A 24,427-nucleotide genomic window follows, 5' to 3' on the forward strand; every position below is an offset into this window, starting at 1 on the left:
CCTCCCCTCCTTTTGTGTTTTACACAACTGGTGGTTAGGTTCGGACTTCTTGTTTAAGGAGGGGGAGTGTATAGGGTTGCCTACTGATTGTAGGCTTCCCATACATAGAGCGGCTGCTGTTGCAGTTTACTTTGGCCCGGATAGGTTGGGGGTGTCTCTCTTCCTTCCTCTTCCGGGATGCCTTTGGGTTTTCACAGGCTTTCTCGCAATTTGTTTCATTTGCTGAGTCTGCGGTGATTGCCTGCCACATGCCACACTTTTTGGCTTGATCCGCACCTTAGGATAGTGGTCTTCAGCCTACACCTTTCCCGCTGCTTTTTACGCAGGGGACTGCTGGCTTCGGGGTTTCAGGCTGCTTCGTCCTCACTTTTAGTGCGGAAGAAGATAGCAGGGAATTTTCAGGCTCAGGGTCTGATCCGGACTTTTTTATGGCCAGGGGCTAGTTTCTGGCTTCTCTTACAGACCACAGGGAACATGGAGTTTTCATGATATTACTCCTCCCTCTCCTCTCTGGAGGAGATAGGATGGCATGGTTTGGAGTTTTTTGCTTTGGCTGAGACTCTCTTCTGTGTTTTCTTATAGGCAATTTTATCCTCCCGGAACGCTCTTTTGAGTTAGGGAGGATGCCTTGGATAAGGCTTTAGCCAGGCTGCTGGCAGCTTGGGCTAGGGTCGTCACGGAGCGGAGTGGTTTCTCTGTGACGTTTTAGGCCCACACTGTTTTGGCTTGGTGTGATCTCCTTCCTTTACAAGGGGTTTGATTTCATGCTGGTTGCAGGAAGCAAGGGTCAGGCTTTTTCGGGGGTTGTTGAAACCTACTCAATAGCTGGAATCTTTCCCTTCCTTCTTGGACCTCTGGCAGCGCATTTATGCGCTCCCAGTTGCAAAGGGGTGTTTTGGTTCAGTGTCTCCTCCCTCTCTGCGGGAGGTGGGTCGGCATGGGCTAGAGCTTTCAGCTTTGGCTGAGATTTTCCTCGGTGCTCTCACATGAGCTTTCCTTCTGTGTTTCTGCACACAGGAAAGGGCTCGGTTTCTGGGGGTGTTGGTCTCTGGACTTTCTCGGGGGCTGGTTGAGCTTTTTCAAGGTCAATCAGCTTGTCAGCTGCACTTTCTTTTGGTGTTGAACCAGGTTTTTTGCCTGGTGCTCTCAGTAACCAGGCTAAATTCCGAGCTGTCCTTATCCCAGGTTTTTTACCTGGGCATGCTGTTCGACTTTGTCTCTTGGAAGGTTTATTCTTCACACAAGAGAGAATAGGGAGGCTATAAGCTCTTTTCACTGCCAGACTGGCACGAGAGCAGGCCTCTGCGGGGTCTTTAGACCCGATCTTCGGTCGGACGGTATCGATAGCTATACTGGCTCTCTAGTCTTTCCTCAAGTTTTTTGGGGGGTTCGGCCTCTCAGGTCTGGGACATGAGGGTCCTCCTCCAGAGTGGGTTCCTCCACTCGGGAAGGTGGCTGGAATCCTTTTGGATCGCTCAGGGGACTTTTTTCCCTAGCTCTGTTTCCCCCTGGACTTAGACCGCTTTTTGGATGCGTTTTCGTCTAGATGGGGCCTGCAATGGTGATTGCAGTCTTGAGGCTGTGATGTAGACGTGAATCCTTGGGCTTCTCTTTTGCCTGAGGTTAGGAGCAGTGGCTCTTAGTCTACTAGCCTTTCCTTTTTTGCTATTTACAGGCATGGCCTGTTGCATTCGGGCAATTCTTCTGTTGCTTCTTATGTGAACTAGCTGGGGTGAGCAAGTTCTCGCTCCCTGTCAGACAGAGTATAGGGGATTCTGATTGGGTTTCACACTAAATCATTTTTCTCAGGGGAATTTCTCCCCGGCCAGCTCTGCGATCTGGCCGACTCGCTCAACAGGTCCTTTCAGGGCTTGCACAGGGGTTGGCCCTTCTGCTGACGGGTCTGGAGGCGTGCTGTTTGTGTTTTAGATCATGGGTTCTGACTCTGGTCTTTGGGAACGAAGCATATATTTCCTCCACTTTATCTGTGTATGCTCCTTTTTTGGCCCCCTTGGCCAATTGGGGATTTAGAGCGGGGGTGCAACTCCTTAGCGCCCCTCTCTCAAGCCAGGTGGTTTTTCACCTCTGTTTCAGTTTTTGGCTTTGGGCAGCTGGGCCTCTTCTTTGAGGTTCCGGCTTATCGGCTATCTCAGCTGTTTTGAAACAAATAGGCCTCTCTTCTGTTGCTCATGGCGCTCTTGTCGGCATGATCAAGGGACCTTGTTTTACGAGGTTTAGAGGCTCCCCCTTGTTTAGCGCGTGGGACTTTGTTCTACTTACTCTGGGCCTCAGCCCTATAGGGCGGTGAGGCGCATGCGTTTTTGGGGTTTGCCAGAGGATGTAGCCTTAGGGCTTTTGGTTCCGTTTGTTCACGGTTTTTGGCCAGGTTTTGGGGTTTCAGAAACCTGGTCAATATCCTCTGGTGTTTGATTCCCTCCTCTTGGGAGGATTATCGCTCCGGGAGATTCGGATTTTCTAACTGTCTGGTTGGACTTTTTTAATCCCTTTTTTGACGTTACTGTCTTTTGGAACCACGAGCTTTAGCTCAGGTTCTTATTTCTTTACAATGGAGCGAAAGAGACGTCTTTTATTTGTCTCTCTCTAGGGGCTCTGCTACATTCATAGGACAGTCCTATGAGTGGTGCGTTCCGAACAGGGGGGGGGGGGGGGGGGGGCGTTCAGTCCTCCCTCTATTCCTTTTCAGGCGTTCGGGAGTCTGGTGTTCTTCTCTGGCTGGTGGTGTTCCTCTCGCCTATGCGAGGTTTGCCAACAGCTCGGGTACAGATTTTGTGCTTCTTTTATTGCCGTGTTGCGTTCTGGTCGCCTAGGCGAAGCTTTGCAAACGGCTTACTGGAGATCAGATGATGTGTTCATCGGTTTCTATCTTCGGGATATCTCCTGCACGCGGCTTGATGGCTCCAGTTCATTGCTGGTTTTAGTTGCTGCAGGGCAGGTTCTTACAAGGACATAAGTAGGTTCCCTCCACCTTTAGGAGGAATCTGCATTCATAAGAATTGGAGTAAGAATATGTGATTAAATCGAAAATTTTTAATTAAATTTTGATTTAATATAATATACTTACCCAATTCTTATAGTTAATACCCTCCCATCCGTCCCCGCTGGATTATGTCCTTGGGGGTTTGTTTGACTAATAGTCTCGAATGATTATTACGGATGCTGGCGCTCACGTGGTGCGCAGGGTGTTATGGGTAACCGAGCAAGGTCAGGCCATAGCAACGGCTATGGCGTCGCTTTTAGCTTGGTTACCACCCTACTAAGGGCAGGTAATTTGAGAGGTTTTTCGACATCTAGCATGTGGGACTAAAGTCAATGCATTCATAAGAATTGGGTAAGTATATTATATTAAATTAAAAATTTTCGATTTTGGTCAAGTACTCTTCGACGAAGAACGGGGTTCGGTATTGCTTTTCATCTTGGTGGCTTAAAAATTAATTGATGACTTTGGTCATTAAAAATCTGAAAATTGTAAAAAAAAATAAAAATTTATAAAACGATCCAAATTTACGTTTATCTTATTCTCCATCATTTGCTGATTCCAAAAACATATAAATATGTTATATTTGGGTTAAAAACAAGCTCTGAAAATTAAATATATAAAAATTATTATCAAAATTAAATTGTCCAAATCAATTTAAAAACACTTTCGTCTTATTCCTTGTCGGTTCCTGATTCCAAAAACATATAGATATGATATGTTTGGATTAAAAGCACGCTCAGAAAGTTCAAACAAAGAGAGGTACAGAAAAGCATGCTATCCTTCTTAGCGCAACTACTACCCCGCTCTTCTTGTCAATTTCACTGCCTTTGCCATGAGCGGTGGACTGACGATGCTACGAGTATACGGTCTTGCTGAAAAATGGCAGCTACTTGACTAAATATTGTATTTTCGCCTTACGCAACTTGTTTATTACATGCGGTACGTAATTACACCAGAAATCATTTGTGAACCTTTAGCAAAACGGGATAACTCCGGCTTTGGGACAACTCGGGAAAGAGGCTTTGGACTACCTACTGTTTAAGGTATCCCGACCGACCCTATTTTTTCGCGCGACCCTAGACTTTTTTTTGGCATTTGGGGAAAAAATTAAAAATTTAAAAAAATAAAAATAAAATTAAAAAAAGTCTTTGTTTTTTGGCAAAATAACTTAAAAATATGGTTTTTGGGGGAGATTTTATTATTTTTTTTTAAAATAAAAATCCCGACCTACCGAAGTTACTGTCGATTTCGCAAAATGGGCAAAAATGTTACTAATTCCGTTAACTCAGCATTTGCCGTGAAATGGGCACAACATATATAACCTACCGTACTTTCAGGACTATAAGTATAAGGCGCAACTTTTTTCCTCAACTTGAACCCCTGCACCCTATTGACCGGTATCGCCTTATGTAAGGCAATAGACAAGTACACATGTACCCCCATCACTATACAAAGAAACATAACACTCCCTCTCTTGTGATATGCATGTTTTTGCTACTATCAGTTTTCTCTCGAACATCAAAGGAGTCGGTCTCATTGGTAAAACTCAGTCATTGACCACGGGTAAGAAGGTCAGTCACACAGTGTCTGTAAACTGGGGCAGGCAGCTGGTCTCAGCTGACAAACAGTTGGTCATTGACCCAAGGTCACCAGGCCCAACCAGCTATTACAATGCATCTTGCCTTTGATCTCATCGCACATCGGGAGCAAAAATATTTCTACCCTGTATTCTTCCTTTGATGTGCACCTAATACACCGGAAGTGCTAATCTGCGTATTTTTCTCAATTTCACCCCAAAAGTGGGGACTGCGCCCTTTATAACAAAGCGCCTTATAGTCCCGAAAGTACGGTTGTCACGCACACATGCACAAAACACGCACGCAGTCTGTCATCCACGACTCAAAACAATCTTACTCTTCCGACTACAAAACACAAGTTGACACGAACAGTAGATTAAGGACGTTTCTTGCAAAAAATCAATTATACATAACATAAATACACATACCACTCATTAACAAACGACAAGGACAACAACAAGATCAAACAGTAATAAAGCCAATGACAACAAAGAGTAACTATTTCCTATTTAAAGCATCCTTCACACCTCTCACTTTCGCTCAGGTCACAATGACGTTATGGTTCCTGCACTTTTAGCTGTTAGGACGGGCTAAGGCTAATGTTACCTTGCTTGCGTATCCGAAATCGTCCATGAACTGGAGTTAACGAGGCCGTAGTGCGAAGCGACAGGAGTCATCGGTGACGTCGAGTCCTTGCCAGGTGAGCAGTGCCGTCGTCGAAAGTGGAGCAGGCAGACATCTCCTCAGTAGTAGACCATGTCAAAGCCTCCGCATGGTGAAACACAACAACCTGGAATGGTGAACGCAAGACTTAGTTCACAGTAACAGCAACATCGCCCACCCGTCCTTATAATTTAACAACCAAGTGCAGGATTAAATGGACATTACTCTCTACTCTCACTCTCATGCATCTCGAACACACATACCAACGGACTTATACATTTAATTCTGCTAAGTATGAAGTCCAACGAATAATACCAAATTCATTCTATAAACAAAAATGTCCACCACTCTCCTTTCAACCAAACCATATTCATTCAATAATATACCAAACCATTTTCCAAAACGAACTCACAAATTCATACCGTCCAAGTACAAAGTTACAAACACGCATGTGCACACTATACATTCCGCCATCTTGGATTGACCGGTTTTCATAAGTCAATAAACAAATCTAAACCTGAGAATAATTTAACTGTAACACACACAACATAATATTTAATGATTACATACCACATCCTGGTTGCATTGAAGTAGCCATACATATCCCCTGCCGTTGATAACAGGTTTCCGGCATCTGCTCTACGTAAACAGACCCTACGTTCAACGAAGAACGGATTCGCTTGGAACGCAAGCTATCTTCCCTCGGCTAAAGGCAAAGAACGAATGAATAAAAAGGAGTATCTACGAGCTCAAATTTAGCTCTGAGTTCACCTTACAAAATACAAGTAAAATACACGTGAAATACCTGAGCACGAGCTCCACGAGACACTTGCAGTTAACCAGCGTCTACCTATGACAGGCGAAATAGAGGAACACAGGCGCTCCAATACAATACCTTTAACCCCACAGCATAAAAGTATGCTAATATTAAAGCCGCTTGTGACAACGGTATACTTTTCTCCTGTACCTTTTTTTCCCTTTTTTATATTTAGTCAAGTTTTGACTAAATATTTTAACATCGAGGGGGAATCGAAACGAGGGTCGTGGTGTATGTGCGTGTGTGCGTGTGTGCGTGTGTGTGTGTAGAGCGATTCAGACTAAACTACTGGACCGATCTTTATGAAATTTGACATGAGAGTTCCTGGGTATGAAATCCCCGAACGTTTTTTTCATTTTTTTGATAAATGTCTTTGATGACGTCATATCCGGCTTTTCGTGAAAGTTGAGGCGGCACTGTCACGCCCTCATTTTTCAACCAAATTGGTTCAAATTTTGGTCAAGTAATCTTCGACGAAGCCCGGACTTCGGTATTGCATTTCAGCGTGGTGGCTTAAAAATTAATTAATGACTTTGGTCATTAAAAATCGGAAAATTGTAAACAAAATTAACAATTTATAAAACGATTCAAATTTACGTTTATCTTATTTTCCATCATTTGCTGATTCCAAAAACATATAAATATGTTATATTCGGATTAAAAACAAGCTCTGAAAATTAAATATATAAAAATTATTATCAAAATTAAATTGTCCAAATCAATTTAAAAACACTTTCATCTTATTCCTTGTCGGTTCCTGATTCCAAAAACATATAGATATGATATGTTTGGATTAAAAACACGCTCAGAAAGTTAAAACAAAGAGAGGTACAGAAAAGCGTGCTATCCTTCTTAGCGCAACTACTACCCCGCTCTTCTTGTCAATTTCACTGCCTTTGCCATGAGCGGTGGCCTGACGATGCTACGAGTAAAATGGCATTGCGTTCAGTTTCATTCTGTGAGTTCGACAGCTACTTGACTAAAAATTGTATTTTCGCCTTACGCGACTTGTTTTTATTTTTTAGAATCCCTTATCTGACTATACTGTTACATTGCAGCATTGCAGTATTCTAAAGCTAAGATCTAAGAAACAAAGGGGACGTAAGCGCTCTAAATATAGAAACATAAGTGAGAGTTATGGAAAACCAATCTCTTGGTAACAGACTGAGAGAATAATAAGCATTGAAATTAACAAGTGACTTTCATCCTCAAATTATTAAAGTATTTTAAAGCAGTCAGTTTCCTCTGACACGTTTTTGGTGCATTGCAGACTAGCGCTGGTGATGCAAGATGATTGTAATTTGAAATGTTGCCATCATGTTCACCGTGCAGACGGCCGCAAGGTGGCAGTGGGGAGTCCAGTGTGGGCAGTAGCAGAGGCAGCTCCAGTGCGCGCAGCACCCAGCCATTGCCCACAGTTCGTTCCTCTTCTGGGCCCTTCAAGTCTCCCCCGCTGGTCAGTACTGTACTTTATTCCCCCCTCTGCTTCTTTCTCTCTGTAAACGTGTTTGTTTGCTTAACGCCCAGCCGACCACGAAGGGCCATATCAGGGCGGTGCTGCTTTGACATATAACGTGCGCCACACACAAGACAGAAGTCGCATCACAGGCTTCATGTCTCACCCAGTCACATTATTCTGACACCGGACCAACCAGTCCTAGCACTAACCCCATAATGCCAGACGCCAGGCGGAGCAGCCACTAGATTGCCAATTTTAAAGCCTTAGGTATGACCCGGCTGGGGTTCGAACCCACGACCTCCCGATCATGTGGCGGACGCCTTACCACTAGGCCAACCGTGTCGGTTCTGTAAACGTGTAGGGCTAGTTATTTTTCGGTAACTTACCCAACAACCAAAATCACTTACCCAACCCTGAATCCTCTATAGCTCACAGGTTGATGAGTTAGACTTTGAGGGAACTACTTCAGCGATTGAAAAGTTCCGAACGTTCCAATGTACGAAATATACATCTCTAGACCAAACAATACAAACATACTGCATTTAAACTGGCAACTACAGGCTTGAACACATTAATCTCCATATAAAATCCATGAGTTTGGTTGTTTTCTAAATCCAAATCTAACGATCATTGCAGAGAAACTCGCTTTAGATCTCTTATGAGTGCAAGCAAACTCCCAAGGCAAGTAACTCTCGTACTCTGTCTGGCGACAAGAGTAGTTCCCCTTTCAAATTTTCTGAACTGAGTTGCTTGGACAAAAGACTGCAATCCGACGGTTAGTTTTCGACAATATTTCATTTTATAAACAGATCACACGCAACCAAATGCACACATCTCATCAATTTAAAGAACATACAGCGGTCTCATACACTATTTTGCCCCAGAAAACTGAACTTCATACAGTTTTTAACGTTGGAACACGGGTGCAAAAGTTCGTCTGCTTGTCCCATTCGAAGAAAGAATATTTCCTAAGCGATACCAAAACATGAACAGAACACACACCAGACCTGGGATCCCATACGATTTTGCCGTATTTTGTACGCATGATTGTGGAAAATACGCTCAGAACGGTCAGTGGGAAAAAAATACGACGAGAAAAATTCCTAGACTACTTTTCTTCACAAGCCCATCCTGAAGCCGATCCAGTATTTTGGCACATGATTATGTCACTATATTAGCCGCCGTCGAAAAAAATATAATCGGATCGTGTCAATCAATCAAAACAACCAGGCAAAGGAAAGTACGGTATTTGGCGAAATCGGCTCCGAGAATAAACAAGTGAAACAAAGGAGAAAAGTGAAAAAGTTTGAAGAAAAATATCACACACACACAATTTGTAACCAACACACACATGTAGATCACATGTAGTCCCGCCCGGAATAAGCTTTTTTGGGATGACTTACGACTTTTGCGCACATTTCGAGCAGACGAAAACACAACATGGCTGCTCTCGCTCCTCCAACTATCGTGAGACACAAAAAAAACGAAATCTCGCGCGCGCGAGATCCTGATACATCCGGTGTTTCTCTGTACGCTTGTCACGACGACTTGTTGACAAACGAAGGTTCGCGAAAGAAAGAGAAAGGCGCCGAGTCTTGAGTAGAGAGCTAATAAAATACCGGTAATCGCTAATCGAGCGAAATGAAAATCCGCGGCGACTTCCATTAGGTGAATGCTATTCAAGTTTAGGTAACGTTTTAGCCGCATCTTTTTATAAGCCGCAATGCGATTTTTTTTTTTTTTAAGTCGCGGCTTGTAGTCCGTCAAATACGGTACAGTTTGTGTCAGTAAAAATGGAAAAAAGCATTTGTTTTAAATGTATAGGTAAACTTAATTAACGGTGTGACGAACGCGCATGAGGCATGTTTTAATCATGGATGTGCAAACGCTGTGTGGAGTACGCTCATTTTTTTGAAAATACACCAAGTTTGTTTGAGAATACTCAGTGCAAAACAGGGGTTCCCAGGTCTGACACACTATCTGCCTTTACCGCCACAGCAGAGTAACAACATAACTGTGATAGAGTTTTGGACTAAAATCGGTAGAAGGGAGATAACCATGACAGCGAGTCTTCAGATGTGGAAACCTTGTTCAGTTGTTGGCACGTGCGATCATCTGGACAATCGTGGCAAAATGAAGCGGAAAAATGTGCCAGTTTCGGATGACTGTACCAAATCTAAACAGCAGAAGCAGCAGATTTTCTTGGAGAAATATAAGAAAGAGCCAGGAATTGTGGAGTCTACTATGGGAAAAAGTCGTGCACACTGCAAGTATTAAATTACATATCTTATCCCAATTCACATATCTAGGACGCTGAAAACTACGCTCACCCTGGTAAGGGGGAAGTACCCTAAAAATAGAACAGCCTTGACCGTCACATAATGACGTCATGACAAGGATACCCCGCATACGGCGGTTCCCCCTTTCACAGACAGCATGATTAAGTTTGCTGCTGGCAGCTGCCAACGCAGCCCCTGCCCTGCTTATCTGTTCACACATTCCTGGCCCCGCTGGGGCTTCAGCCTTCTTTGTTCCACTGGCTGGCAGCAGAAAATGAGTCAATTTCCCACGGTTTAATTGCCTTCCTGCCACTGCCTCACAGCAGAACCAGATTTTTTATCTAGTTTATATCTTGAAGAGCCCTGTCTGGAGCACTTTCCATGTGGTTTCGTCTTGAAGACTTTTTGTCTTGTATTAGTTTCTGATCATCAGAGTACATGTACGCTGTGTGTTTCATTTGTGTGGCATTGTGTTGTGACAGGCAAATTTTTCACCCACTGTTCAGCAGAAAAGAAAGGATTGAATCATAGTATTATTACAAGTGACATCACACTCAGTTATTTTGTGCAGCAGTGTGACCTAATATTTCCAGTTTTCTTCTTTGTCTTCATGTGACAGTGTATGTTTGGTATGCAGTGTGTTTTATAATGGAGCATACTGAAACTGAACATCTAATTTGTGTTAATGCATTGTGTAGACTGTGTGGGGAACGCTCTGCAAGAACAAAAAAAGATCGACATTGTAATGTGAAACTGTGTGTGGACTATGCGGACAAACTGAAAAACTTTTTTAACATTGATGTATCTTCTGATATTAGTGCAAAACATTCGACCACGTTTTGTCAGAAGTGCTATTCAAAGCTGATTAAATTAAACCGTACGCCCTCAAACACAACAGCTGATCGTGTTAAGGAACAAGCTCAAGCCATTAATAACATCCAGTGGGTGTCCATATCATTTATCCCGTTGCCGACCCTGGTTTGCTGGTGTCAGTATAATGTGAACAGCCTTCTTTAAATCTACCCCAAGATACATGGAAGTAAAACTAGCTATAACAACAACAACAACTGCTGTGTGCTGACATTTTGGAATACTGTTTTCCTACTTGGATACCTGTAAGCGGGCTCAAGAAAAGATACCTCACACACACAAGGTAAAAGTCTTCAAAGTGTCAGCATGAACATCTGTTAACATTAACCTTGCAGATTTGTTTTTAATTTGTTCTGTCTTCAAAAGTTGACCGTGGCGCGATCTGTAGCCACTCAAATACATGTCATTAATTACATTGTGCCGTGTGTACTGTTCTCTGTCTGTCTTCTTTCAGCAGGCTACAGCAGTGGCACACCTACAGCATAGTGGTCATATTTAGTATCGTTTGAAAGTTTATGGTCTTGACTACAAGGCTATGTGTAAATAACACACATGCTGACATCGTAATTCAAGAGAACTAACAAGATAGAAGTGTTTTCAAAACACACAGCTTACTCGCAAGGCAGAGATAGCAGTGCGTAGCTGCCGAGAGGTTGAGCTAGGCCGCACTCTGGCCTGCTAGTAGAAGGGAGCTTTTCTCTTAGCCTTCTACTGCTGAGATGGCTTGTGTGGGTGATGCTATCGCGCGGTTGTACAGTCACTACTGTGTAGCCAGCGCTGAACCGGGGGATGGGTGATTAATTACCGCTGGCGGCCTGGCACTGAGGAAGGGGTGAAAAAGGGGTCAGATTCCGGCTGTGCCTGTGAACTAAACCTAATAGCAGAAACTGCCGTGCCCAGCATGCTATGCGCATGCGTGCTCTCGCCGCCATCTTGTATTCATTCTTCTCTTCAGCGATAGCGTCGAAGGACGTGTTTTGGATTATGCTCGGGCTATTTTGTTAGCCCTCTGCTTTCGGCAGACTACACCCTGGTTTCGTTTGTATCTTAGCCTCTAGCTGAGATTGGGTGAGAATTTTTCCATTTTCTTTTGTTGTGTTTGTTGCTGTTTGCCAGTTGTTGGTCTTTGTTTACTTTAGTCTACAAGACTAACGCTTTTATGGCGGACAGTGGGAAGAAGAAACCTAGTTCTAGACAGGCAGCCACTACAGAGTCTCCGTCTAAGAAAGCGGTTAAGAAAACCAAGGGTTCTAAACCTATCGTTAAGGTGTTTGAGCCGGTTTCTCAGAATTCGTTCTCGGTAGAGATTGACAATCCTAGGAGTCCGAGTTTGCCGGCGCTGAAGCAAGGTTGCAAGACGGCGCCGGTTCAGGAGAGCACAGCATCGGAGAAAGTAGATTTGTCAGCGATGTTTGCTAGCTTTAGTGATCAAATGAGGTCTATGTTTTCGTCAGAATTACGCTCGGCGAGCGAACATTTGCTCTCTGCAGGCACGACCCGCGGACGTTCGCTCTCAGCCGAGGGTGAAGGCAGCTCCGTCGGCTACTGTTACGTCGGCGGACGTTCACGCTGAACATTCTTCTGTGAAGACGGAAAGAGTTTCCCTCATCGTGCCTCCACTTCCGGTGTCGGCGGCATATCTAAAGGTACTGTGACTGTCCCACAGGGAGATACGCACGGGCGTTCCCTACTTCCGCCCGGTGCCGGGCAGGAAGCCGTGATAACACAGGGGTCCTGCTCTCATCCTGACGTGCAGGCGTCTGTGCTTAGATCGGAGGACACGTTAGTACCAGGTTGTTATACAGATGCAACTTCGGTACAGCGGTCCGAACTTCCGCCACGGGAGCGCGAAGTTGTCGGGGTACAGGGGAGTTGCTCGCATCGCGTCTTGCAATCGTCGGTACACTCGACGGAAGCCACTCGGTTGCCGGTTTGCTCAGCATCCTCCGCGCCGCTGTGTGTTTCCCTTCCACCCAAGAGGCAGGAAGTTGTTGTAAGGCAGGGGACTTGCTCGCATCACGACTTGCAGGCGTCTGTACTTACAACCGGAGATAGGCACGTGCCGGTTTGCTCAACGACACCATCCCTCGCACAGCTCTCCTCACTTCCGCCCAGGGGGCAGGAAGTTCTCTCCAGAGAGGATACGCGTACCTCGTGCGGTACCCCTCTTCCGGACGACGCTGCCTATGACTATGGTAATTAAAAATATCAGGCTGACTTTTTCTGATGAATGATGCTCTTTAATGTAGCATTTAACCTTGAGCACGCCAGCGGCGAATTTGTGCGCCCATCCCTTCTTTCCCTCTGTCAACCATGTCAACCAGCGGCAAGATACTGCGCCAGCGCTTAGCGTGTTCGAATGACCCGATTCTCGTTTGTATTTGCATACAAGAATAACGGTATTTTTAACGAGCCAGAACGAGGCTCACTTTCTTCCGTTATCTTGTGCTGAATTTGAGTCAGTTTCATCAAAGTTTTCTGCTTTTGTTTTTACATCGATAAAGTACTTTAGCGCTTCGACAAGCAAGATGGAGGAGGAGGAGTTTGAAACTTTCTTTTGAGTTGTTTCTTGACAACAAATCGTACGTAAAATCTGAACGATTTACTGAGGAAGATCTTCGCAATGAACTGTGTATCGCGGTGAAGAAAATGACAGTTCGTCAGGTGACAGTGACGGTGACGAAACGGAATTTACGAAAGTGCAGATGGATACAAACAATGGCTGGTCCAGTTTCGTGAAATGACAGGACCAGCAAACATTACAGATAATCTGACTGATGTTGGATACTTTCTTCTGCGGTTTTTTTTTGCGTAGCAAATGCTCGATTTGTCTGTCGAAGAGACACTGCATAGAAAATGACTCAAATTCAGCGCAAAGCAAGCCAGTGACAAGACGTAAAAAGTCAGCGTGTTCGAAAATGGCAACCTGTGGATCTAGTGGAGATCAAAGCTTTTCTCTGCTTGTTGTTTCTAACCAAACTAGTAAAGAAATCGTCCTATGACATGCACTGGTGTTAACCCGTGATTTGTAAAAATGTAAAACTGTGATTTGTAAAATGTTTTACAAATCACGTAAATGCGCCCGATATTTTCTTATCATCTCCAAAGTCAAGGGATCTATAAAAAAAATTTGGATTTTTTATTTCGTTACTTTATTGTCCCATCGCTGGGACATTAGGGTCGTTTCCTCCCAGTGGAAAGCTAGCAGCAACAGAGTTGCGCTACCCCAAAGTCAAGGGATCTATTAAAATTTTTTTTTCATTACTTTATTGTCCCATCGCTGGGAAATTCAGGTCGCTTCCTGCCAGTGGAAAGCTAGCAGCAACAGAGTCGCGCTACCCCAAAGTCAAGGGATCTATTAGATTTTTTTGATTTTTGACTCACATGCGAAGCAAAAGTGAGTCTATGTACTCACCCGAGTCGTCCGTCCGTCCGTCCGGACGTCCGGACATCCGTCCGTCCGTCCGGAAAACTTTAACGTTGGATATTTCTTGGACACTATTCAGTCTATCAGTACCAAATTTGGCAAGATGGTGTATGATGACAAGGCCCCAAAAAACATACATAGCATCTTGACCTTGCTTCAAGGTCAAGGTCGCAGGGGCCATAAATGTTGCCTAAAAAACAGCTATTTTTCACATTTTCTCTGAAGTTTTTGAGATTCAATACCTCACCTATATATGATATATAGGGCAAAGTAAGCCCCATCTTTTGATACCAGTTTGGTTTACCTTGCTTCAAGGTCAAGGTCACAGGAGCTCTTCAAAGTTGGATTGTATACATATTTTGAAGTGACCTTGACCCTGAACTATGGAAGATAACTGTTTCAAACTTAAAAATTATGTGGGGCACATGTTATGCTTTCATCATGAGACACATTCGGTCACATATGATCAAGGTCAAGGTCACTTTGACCCTTATGAAATGTGACCAAAATAAGGTAGTGAACCACTAAAAGTGACCATATCTCATGGTAGAAAGAGCCAATAAGCACCATTGTACTTCCTATGTCTTGAATTAACAGCTTTGTGTTGCATGACCTTGGATGACCTTGACCTTGGGTTAAGGTCACATGTATTTTGGTAGGAAAAATGTGTAAAGCATGTGAGTCGTATGGGCTTTGCCCTTCTTGTTTTTCATGACTTTATTGTCCCATCGCTGGGAAATTCGGGTTTGTTTTCTTTGGTATGCTAAAAATCATAATATTTTATCTATCGGGCCCAAACCACCCCCCACAACCCAGCATAGAGGCTCTAAACAACAAATATTGATAATAATAAAAGGCATGTATTACTTTGTGGAATGTGATATTTTTACAAATCGCGGTTTTAGGTTTGACGTAATTTGTCAAATGTTTTTACAAATCACGGGTTAACAACTGGTCCACACATCCACTTATTTAGATACAAGGACTCAGAAGTTGGATGATTACCTGTTTAAAGGAGTTTCACCAGGCATAACAAAATTAAATGGACTAGCCAACACAACCCCTTTTCATTTCTTTATTTGTATTTATTGCTAAGAAAATAAATGATGCATGCAAACAAAAATATTTTAATGTTGAATCACAACCACAACGTTTCATGCTTATTGGTGGATTTTCAAAGAAGTTGTAAATGTTGAGAGTTAGTGGGTGTTATTCTTATGTTAGGTAAGCAAAATAATGTGGCTGCAGGGGAAGTAATGCTGGCTGGAATCTGGGGTGCTAAAGGTTAAAAGTACTGAAAATCCAATTTTGTCGGTGGGAGGGTACACGGAATGGCTGTAGTCACCACTCATCCTCTCAGTACGCCATACTGACCTGCTCACTTGAAAAATGGATGGTCAAAGTGCGGCAAAAGAAAAGGAAATTGCATCACTCAAAAGTGCATTAGTTATAGAAGTGATCAACGACCATTATCTTTGGTCAACATGCCATGATACAGTAGTACCTCCCTTAACGACCACGCTATTGTACGGCGCCCTCAATATTACGACCCATTTTTTCTGATGGATTATTCTTCCTTCTATTTCTTAGTATTTCTTATCTCTATATTACATCCCCCTCTCTGATATGACAAACAACCGTCAGTGGACCTATAACGACTTTTCCCAAAATGATCATGAGTTTGGTTTACTTTACTTCATCTCCAGTCGAGTCAGTATGCAAAACAGACGCCAAAACTTCCTGAAATACTTTCCATATACAACATCATTTCGGCACGCAAACTGAAGTACAGCAATGGTTTTTCAAATCTATTTCAGCTCGTTATTTGTTTTGTCTAAATAAAGCTCATCTGCCGGATCTTTACTTTATTCTGCAAAAACACTTTGCAACAACTGCAACCGAATACGCACGCAAAGTTACAATCTAAACAATTGTAATCCGCACGCTCGCTAACCCAAAAGGCAACTTGATATGAGGTAATGCAATTTCTTGATGTATGTCAGCAAAGCTTGTGCTCATGTTTTGTGTCTAGCAAAAATGGCCGACAGACATGTTTTTGAAATCAAAAACAAAACTTCATAAAATCATTTCTGCTGCACTTAGTCAGCCATCTTGTGAAAATGGATACATCTGTCTTCTTTGAAGAAGTGTTCTTTGTGTACATGTCAGAAAGTTTGCCAAGGCCATAAAGATTATCCTGTTATAATTTGCAGGCCCCTTCCTTCAACGGCACACTGGTCAGCACACTGACTGAAGCAGAAGGCCCTCACACGTTTCATGCTAACTGCACTTTGGACAACACACTCCTGTCCACAGTCACTGCCACCAGCACATCGTCAGAGAACAGCACAGCCCTCGACAGCACGCTGTCCAGGGAGGTAGTGCAGCACATCTTTGTGCCGGCTATCGGCTGGGCCTCCCAACTGGCCAACGGAGAAATCTGGGTCAAATTCACTGACGGCACTCAGCTGGGCATGAAGTCTTCCGCCACCACCATCACCTACATTGATGCTTCAGGCAAAATGACAAAGTGAGTTGTGAGCGACAAATTTTCCCAGGTCACATCACAGCTTTTGACTGACTGAGAGTTTTTAACATCCTCACAGGCATCTGAACCTATTGAGAACATTTATACAGCTAGAACAAGCCAACAAATCACAGCTTCCACATTAATTTTGTCTTTTGTTTTATTCTTCTGTTTCCTGTATTGAACCAGTTAGTTCTGAAACAGTATGAGTATCAGAGCTGCAGAAATGTATAGAAAATAAACAAAAAAACTTTGTATAGAGTGTTAACAATTAGAGGCACATTGTGTTTCAATAAATTTGTGTTACCCCTGAGTGATCAGGAGTCTTAGGAATGAACAGTGTCTGGCCGGCCGGCTGTAGACCAAATATTTAACGTTGAGTTTATCTCGGATGTTTTTGAAGCTAGAGCTTTCAAACTTTGCATACTTCTAGGGTTTGATAATCTCCCGACAGTTTGGTTGACCCTCATCAAAATTTGGGGTCACAGCGGGGTCATGTTCAGTTCATAAAAACTTAACATTGAGGATTTCTCTGTTTTTGGAGCTAATGCCACTAAACTTCACACACTTGTAGCTTTTGGGGATCTCCAGACATGACACAAATTTGGCTGGTTTTCGTCAAATTTCAAGATCACAGCATGAAAATTTTTGCTGGAAAAGATGTATCACAACTAAAATTATCCACTGAGCTATCAAGGATATCAGTCCACACCCTTCAAAATATGATGTCACTGTTTGATTTGAGGTCACAGCTTAGTGTCTCGGGTAATGTAGTCTAATAAGTTGGATATCAACCTTCTCTTGGACATTATTTTATGAGGGTAGAACACCAGGGGATGTTCCACTGTAATTTATTGAGTGTAATGGGTCTCTAAGAAGGAGAGTAGTGGAAAGCATTTGCTTTTCTTATCAGGGAAACTTTATTTCAAAATATGACTTATTGAAGCTGTTGGTTACTTTCTTATATTATTTTGAGGTTTTTTTTCTGTTCTGATTGATCACAGTCTTTGAAAGTGTCATTCCTTATTATATTCTGTTCAGTTTTAAATAAGACGACAAATGAAACGATAAATGCAAGACATTTCTGATCACAAGCCACAGCCTAGGTAGTGAGTACCCCAGGCTATTTCTTGTTCTATATTCAACCAATAGATGACCCAACCTGTGTCTTATAGTTATAGCCCCATGTTCCACAGTACAGGCATGTGTTGTGTGTTGACCTGGTGCGTTGGACAGTACAGGCATGTGTTGTGTGTTGACCTGGTGTGTTGGACAGTACAGGCATATGTTGACCTGGTGTGTGGGACAGTACAGGCATGTGTAGTTTGTTGACCTGGTGTGTTGGACAGTACAGGCATGTGTTTTGTGTGGGACAGTACAGGTACACTCTTCCAAAAAAGTTAAGGTTCGGTTGAAAAAACGGATCTAATTATAAAAAATTGTCAAAAAATTAAACATCGACATAATAATTAAAAGATTAATGTGTTTGAATTAACAAATAAACACTGAGTCTTGACCTAGAATTTTGTTTGGCAGGCACAGTTATTTCCCTTTGTGGGACTTTTCAAAAGGTTCTGCATTTTGGAAGAAAAAGGATGTTTTTTATAGCCCCATGAAATTTGCGGAACGCATGCCAGGGCAAAAGGTTGTGATCCACGTGCTACAACAGGGTCCTGGCTATGAACATCGCTCACCAGCTTGTGTTTAAAGGTTGACACGCTGACACAATTATGCACAGTAGCAACATGCCCCCACGAAGAAAACTGAGCAATTTGGATAGAGGAAGGGCAATAGGATGGCTACAAGACGGTGTTGCTGCCAGGCAAGTGACCCAGAGGCTTGCAGTGGCTCCCTCTGTCATCATCAGACTAAAACAGAGATTCCACGCAACTGGAAGAGTGCAGGAGCACGCAACTGGAAGAGTGCAGGAGCGACAACGTTCTGGTCGGCCCAGAGTCCCACACAAAGAGAGGATCGCTTCATTCAGAGGTAGGCCATCCAACAAAGAATGGCTACGGCAAACAACATTAGGCAACGCCTACAAGCTACCACCAACACTGTTGTTAGTGGTCAGACGATCCGAAACCGCTTACACAACTTTGGCTTGCGTGCAAGGCGTCCAGTCCGAGGAACAACCCTGACTGCTAATCACCGAGCAGCTCGCTGAGCCTGGTGCACTCAACATGTGAGGTGGCAACGTCAGCAGTGGGCTCAGGTGTTGTTCACAGATGAGTCCCGCTTTTGCTTGGAACCTGCTGATGGTCGCATCCGACTGTGGAGGCGTCGCGGAGAGCGCTGTTCTGAAACGACAGCGTTTTGGCAGAGGCTCTGTGATGGTCTGGGGAGGGATCGGCACACGTCTAAGGACACCTCTGTACCATGTAGTGGGCAACTTGACTGGTGTTCGCTACCAGAATGAGATCCTGCAACCCCTGATCAGCGATCGGCCCTCGTGCGATTCTTCAGGATGACAACGCACCTCCCCATCGCCCTGCAGCTGTAAACACCTTCATCCAACAGGCCAGGGTCAACAGGATCCTGTGGCCAACCAACAGCCCTGACCTGAACCCCATAGAGCACATGTGGGACGTGCTTTGTCGTCGGGTACAGCAACATCACCCTCCTCCTGCCAATCTGGGTCAACTGCTGCAATGGCTCCAGCAGGAGTGGAATGGAGTTCCCAGAGCATTCATATGCAACCTGATCCACTCCATGCGCCAACGATGTGTTGAATGCCTGGCACACAACGGAGGGCACACGCGTTATTGACACTGATTCACATTGTTGTGAATTCCATTTTCGAGGGTTGTCACTTTGCAGACCTGTTTACACTACACATTGAGCGTAGTAAACTACGATTTTGGTCCCCAAACTACGCAACTACGCATGTTTGTCTTATACTACGCAAACGTTTCGTTTCGACTACACATTTTGACATTTTGAATACGCAAAAACGCGAGCGAGTTCCGATCCATAATTTGTACTAACCGGTTGTGTACTGCGTGCAAAACATGCCCGGCGCCCGCGAGAGTAGCGTAGTCAGTTGGTCTTGCTGCTGTTATTACAACTATCGCGGGCGTTTCAGCACATACTTTTCTGAACGCGGTCACTTCCTAGCTCATTCTTTCTGGAGGGAAAAAAATGGCTACAGCGACGAACACGGATTCAGAAGACTTTGGCGATCAACCGCCACGGAGCAAAAAAAAGAAGCTTGGTCAAACTCCCAGCAAGGCTTTTCTGCCAAAGTACTATGAGGAGCATCCATGCCTAGTTTCGTGGAGAAAAGGGAAGCATTTTGCCCACTGCACTGTGTGCAACACGGCTTTTTCAGAGAGGCACAGTAGGCTTTACGACCGTGTAACCGCCACAAGAAAAGCACTTCTCATTCAAGAAATCCCGACCAAAGCAGAGGAAAAATTGGATTGTTTTGTGAAGAAACCCGTGCCAGGGAAAGAAGACTTTTGAGAGATCGGTAACCAGAGCAGAGGCAATGACCTGCCATATTATTATTATTGCCGACGCAAACCTGTTCTGTTTATATAAATTTGCCTTCATGTTGATACACATACTCCCAGTCCCTACTTTTTGTGACTTGATGTTCTCAGATTGTCACAGGTCTTGAATAGGGGGTTCCACTGTATATGAACTGCATACCCCTCAACATAGCTTTTTTTTTTAACAAATGCATGGGTGAAACTGGTCAAATAAAGAATTCCTTATTTTGAAAATCTGTAAAAAAAAAAATATATATATTTTTTTTTTTTTTCGCCGGGGATCCGATCTGTATTTTCTCTAACACAGTGACCGGACATCGCTGAATCTTTGTTTCCCTGAGCGCGCGAATTATTGGACTACAGCTTGGCATTTGTTATCATTGTTTACTGTGCAAATTTGTGTGTTTGAGATACCAGGAAAGGCCTACTTTTACCCTTAAAAAGCCTGATTTTTCGTTTTCTTCCGGGGGGCTTCGCCCCCCCTGGGCCCCCTAAGAGGGCGTTGCCCCTGCACCCCACCAGGGCGTGGGTGGCCCCTGGACCCCGGCCTCATTTTCCTTATTTTTAATTCTGATCAGTTTCACCCATGCAAATGTTCCAAACTAGTTAATAATTTTTTTCTTAACAAATAAACTTAATGCTTGGCTTGTATTTTTGTGGGGAGTATTGTTCACATTGTAATAGTTTTGTTTGGAGTGTTGAGTGTTTGTTTTAGTACGGTATAAGTAACTGTTCTGTTTTGCGGTTTGGGTTGATCAAATTGAAATACTACACATTCACCTGCCAAACTACACATTTGCCTTATTTTCACACCCAAAACTACACATGGTACATTTCAGGGGTAGGCAGGTCTGCACTTTGACACACTCTAGCTAAATTGTCGCTGCCGCGTTCTTCTTCTTCTTCTTTTCGATCGCCGATCACACTTGGAGTCCAGATCTTCAGATATAATTAGTAGTCCTCTGCAGCGCAGCCACTGGCCCGTACAGCTTGTTGTGCAGGGACTCCGGCAATGGCCAGATTTCCTCTCTCAGCACCTGGTGGTTCCTGCAGTCTCGTAGGATGTGGGCCGTGTTCTGCTCTGCTTCTCCACAAGAACACATGGGGGAGGGCACAACATGCAGCTTCCCGTGGAGATGCTGGTTAAGTCTGTTGTGTCCCGTTCTCAGGCGGAAGATGCCGCGTTAGATCTTTGCTTTGTTTGTCATTACTCCTTGGTTGTTCAATTATATAATTTTTTAAAAATGAAACCCCTGGAGCAATTTTTGAGTCACTTGAGAAAAAGTGACTCTATGTAATCGGTCAGTGTTAGTCTGTCCGGCCGGCCGGACGGCCGGCCGTCCGTAGACACCACCTTAACGTTGGACTTTTCTCGGAAACTATCAAAGCGATCGGGCTCATATTTTGTTTAGTCGTGACCTCCAATGACCTCTACACTTTAACGATGGTTTCGTTGACCTTTGACCTTTTTCAAGGTCACAGGTCAGCGTCAAAGGAAAAATTAGACATTTTATATCTTTGACAAAGTTCATCGGATGTGATTGAAACTTTGTAGGATTATTCTTTACATCAAAGTATTTACATCTGTAGCCTTTTACGAACGTTATCAGAAAAACAAGGGAGATAACTAGCCTTTTCTGTTCGGCAACACACAACTTAACGTTGGGCTTTTCTCGGAAACTATAAAAGTGACCGGGCTCAAATTTTATGTGAACGTGACTCATTGTGTTGTGAATAGCAATTTCTTCCTGTCCATCTGATGCCTCATATAATATTCAGAACTGCGAAAGTGACTCGATCGAGCGTTTGCTCTTCTTGTTTGATTAGTGCTTTTGTGAACAAGAAACAATTAACAAGTGGCTCTATCCCATCTCCCCCCCTTTCCCCGTCGCGATATAACCTTCGTGGTTTAAAACGACGTTAAACACCAAATAAAAAAAGAAAGAAAAAAATGAAAGAATTCGGTCTTGTCTGTTTTGTGTGGCGTGCTTGTAAAAAAGTTTGTTTGTTCGTTCATGGGCTGAAACTCCCACGGCACCCCTCCGCGGGTTAGGGGGAAGAATTTACCCGATGCTCCCCAGCATGTCGTAAGAGGCGACTAACGGATTCTGTTTCTCTTTTTACCCTTGTTAAGTGTTTCTTGTATAGAATATAGTCAATTTTTGTAAAGATTTTAGTCAAGCAGTATGTAAGAAATGTTAAGTCCTTTGTACTGGAAACTTGCATTCTCCCAGTAAGGTAATACATTGTACTACGTTGCAAGCCCCTGCAGCAAATTTTTGATTAGTGCTTTTGTGAACAATTGACAAGTGGCTCTATCCCAAGAATTCGGTCTTGTCTGTTTTGTGTGGCGTGCTTGTAAAAAAGTGATCCTTAACTTTTTTTGAAGAGTGTTTGTGTTGGGCAGTACAGGCAAATTTTGTGAGGGACAGTACAGGCATGTGTTTTGTATGGGTTAGTACAGGTATGTGTGTTGTTTTGTGTGTTGTTTTGTGTGGGACAGTACAGGCATGTGTGTTGTGTGGGACAGTACAGGTATGTGTTTTGTGTGGGACAGTACAGGTATGTGTTTTATATGGGTTAGTACAGGTATGTGTGTTGTGTGGGACAGTACAGGCATGTGTTTTGTGTGGGACAGTACAGGTATGTGTTTTGTATGGGTTAGTACAGGTATGTGTGTTGTGTGGGACAGTACAGGCATGTGTTTTGTGTGGGACAGTACAGGCATGTGTGTTGTGTGGGACAGCACAGGTATGTGTTTTGTGTGGGACAGTACAGGCATGTGTTTTGTATGGGTTAGTACAGGTATGTGTGTTGTGTGGGACAGTACAGGCATGTGTTTTGTGTGGGACAGTACAGGCATGTGTTTTGTGTGGGACAGCACAGGTATGTGTTTTGTGTGGGACAGTACAGGCATGTGTTTTGTGTGGGACAGCACAGGTATGTGTTTTGTGTTGGGCAGTACAGGTATGTGTTTTGTGTGGGACAGCACAGGTATGTGTTTTGTGTGGGACAGTACAGGCATGTGTTTTGTGTGGGACAGCACAGGTATGTGTTTTGTGTGGGACAGTACAGGCATGTGTTTTGTGTGGGACAGTACATGCAGGCATGTGTTTTGTGTGGGACAGTACAGGTATGTGTTTTGTGTTGGGCTGTACAGGTATGTGTTTTGTGTGGGACAGTACAGGCATGTGTTTTGTGTCGGGCAGCACAGGTATGTGTTGGGCAATACAGACGTGTGTTGTGTGGGACAGTACAGTTATGTATTTTGTGTTGGGCAGTACAGGCATGTGTTTTGTGTTGGGCAGTACAAGCATGTGTGTTGTGTGGGACAGTACAGTTATGTGTTTTGTGTTGGGCAGTACAGTTATGTGTTTTGTGTTGGGCAGTACAGGCATGTGTTTTGTGTGGGACAGTACTGAGGCATGTGTTTTGTGTGGGACAGTACAGGTATGTGTTTTGTGTGGGACAGTACAGGCATGTGTTTTGTGTGGGACAGTACAGGCGTGTGTTGTGTGTTGACCCGGTGTGTTGGACAGTACAGGCATGTGTTTTGTGTGGGACAGTACAGGCATGTGTTTTGTGTGGGACAGTACAGGTATGTGTTTTGTGTGGGACAGTACAGGTATGTGTTTTGTGTTGGGCTGTACAGGTATGTGTTTTGTGTGGGACAGTACAGGCATGTGTTTTGTGTGGGACAGTACAGGTATGTGTTTTGTGTTGGGCTGTACAGGTATGTGTTTTGTGTGGGACAGTACAGGCATGTGTTTTGTGTGGGACAGTACAGGTATGTGTATTGTGTTGGGCAGTACAGGTATGTGTTTTGTGTGGGACAGTACAGGCATGTGTTTTTTGTGGGACAGTACAGGTTTGTGTTTTGTGTTGGGCAGTACAGGCATGTGTTTTGTGTTGGGCAGTACAGGCATGTGTTTTGTGTTGGGCAGTACAGGCATGTGTTTTGTGAGGGTTAGTACAGGCATGTGTTTTGTGTGGGACAGTACAGGCATGTGTTTTGTGTGGGACAGCACAGGTATGTGTTTTGTGTGGGAGTCAGTACAGGCATGTGTTTTGTGTGGGACAGCACAGGTATGTGTTTTGTGTGGGACAGTACAGGCATGTGTTTTGTGTCGGGCAGCACAGGTATGTGTATTGTGTTGGGCAGTACAGTTATGTGTTTTGTGTTGGGCAGTACAGGCATGTGTTTTGTGTGGGACAGTACAGGTTTGTGTTTTGTGTTGGGCAGTACAGGCATGTGTTTTGTGTTGGGCAGTACAGGCATGTGTTTTGTGTTGGGCAGTACAGGCATGTGTTTTGTG

The 24,427-nt window shown here is 43.9% G+C and overlaps 1 protein-coding gene across 1 annotated transcript in view; it reads left to right on the top strand.

Moving 5' to 3' along the window:
- Positions 1 to 24,427, top strand: part of LOC138968507 (serine/threonine-protein kinase PLK4-like) — a 106,801-nt gene that overhangs the window by 78,503 nt on the left and 3,871 nt on the right. Inside the window, exons 15-16 of the mRNA XM_070341076.1 lie at positions 7,388 to 7,511; positions 16,304 to 16,620. Coding sequence (XP_070197177.1) covers positions 7,388 to 7,511; positions 16,304 to 16,620 — 441 coding nt within the window. The remainder of the gene's footprint in view (positions 1 to 7,387; positions 7,512 to 16,303; positions 16,621 to 24,427) is intronic.

This window comes from Littorina saxatilis, linkage group LG6 (assembly GCF_037325665.1).
Source record: "Littorina saxatilis isolate snail1 linkage group LG6, US_GU_Lsax_2.0, whole genome shotgun sequence".
Classification (NCBI taxonomy): domain Eukaryota; kingdom Metazoa; phylum Mollusca; class Gastropoda; order Littorinimorpha; family Littorinidae; genus Littorina; species Littorina saxatilis.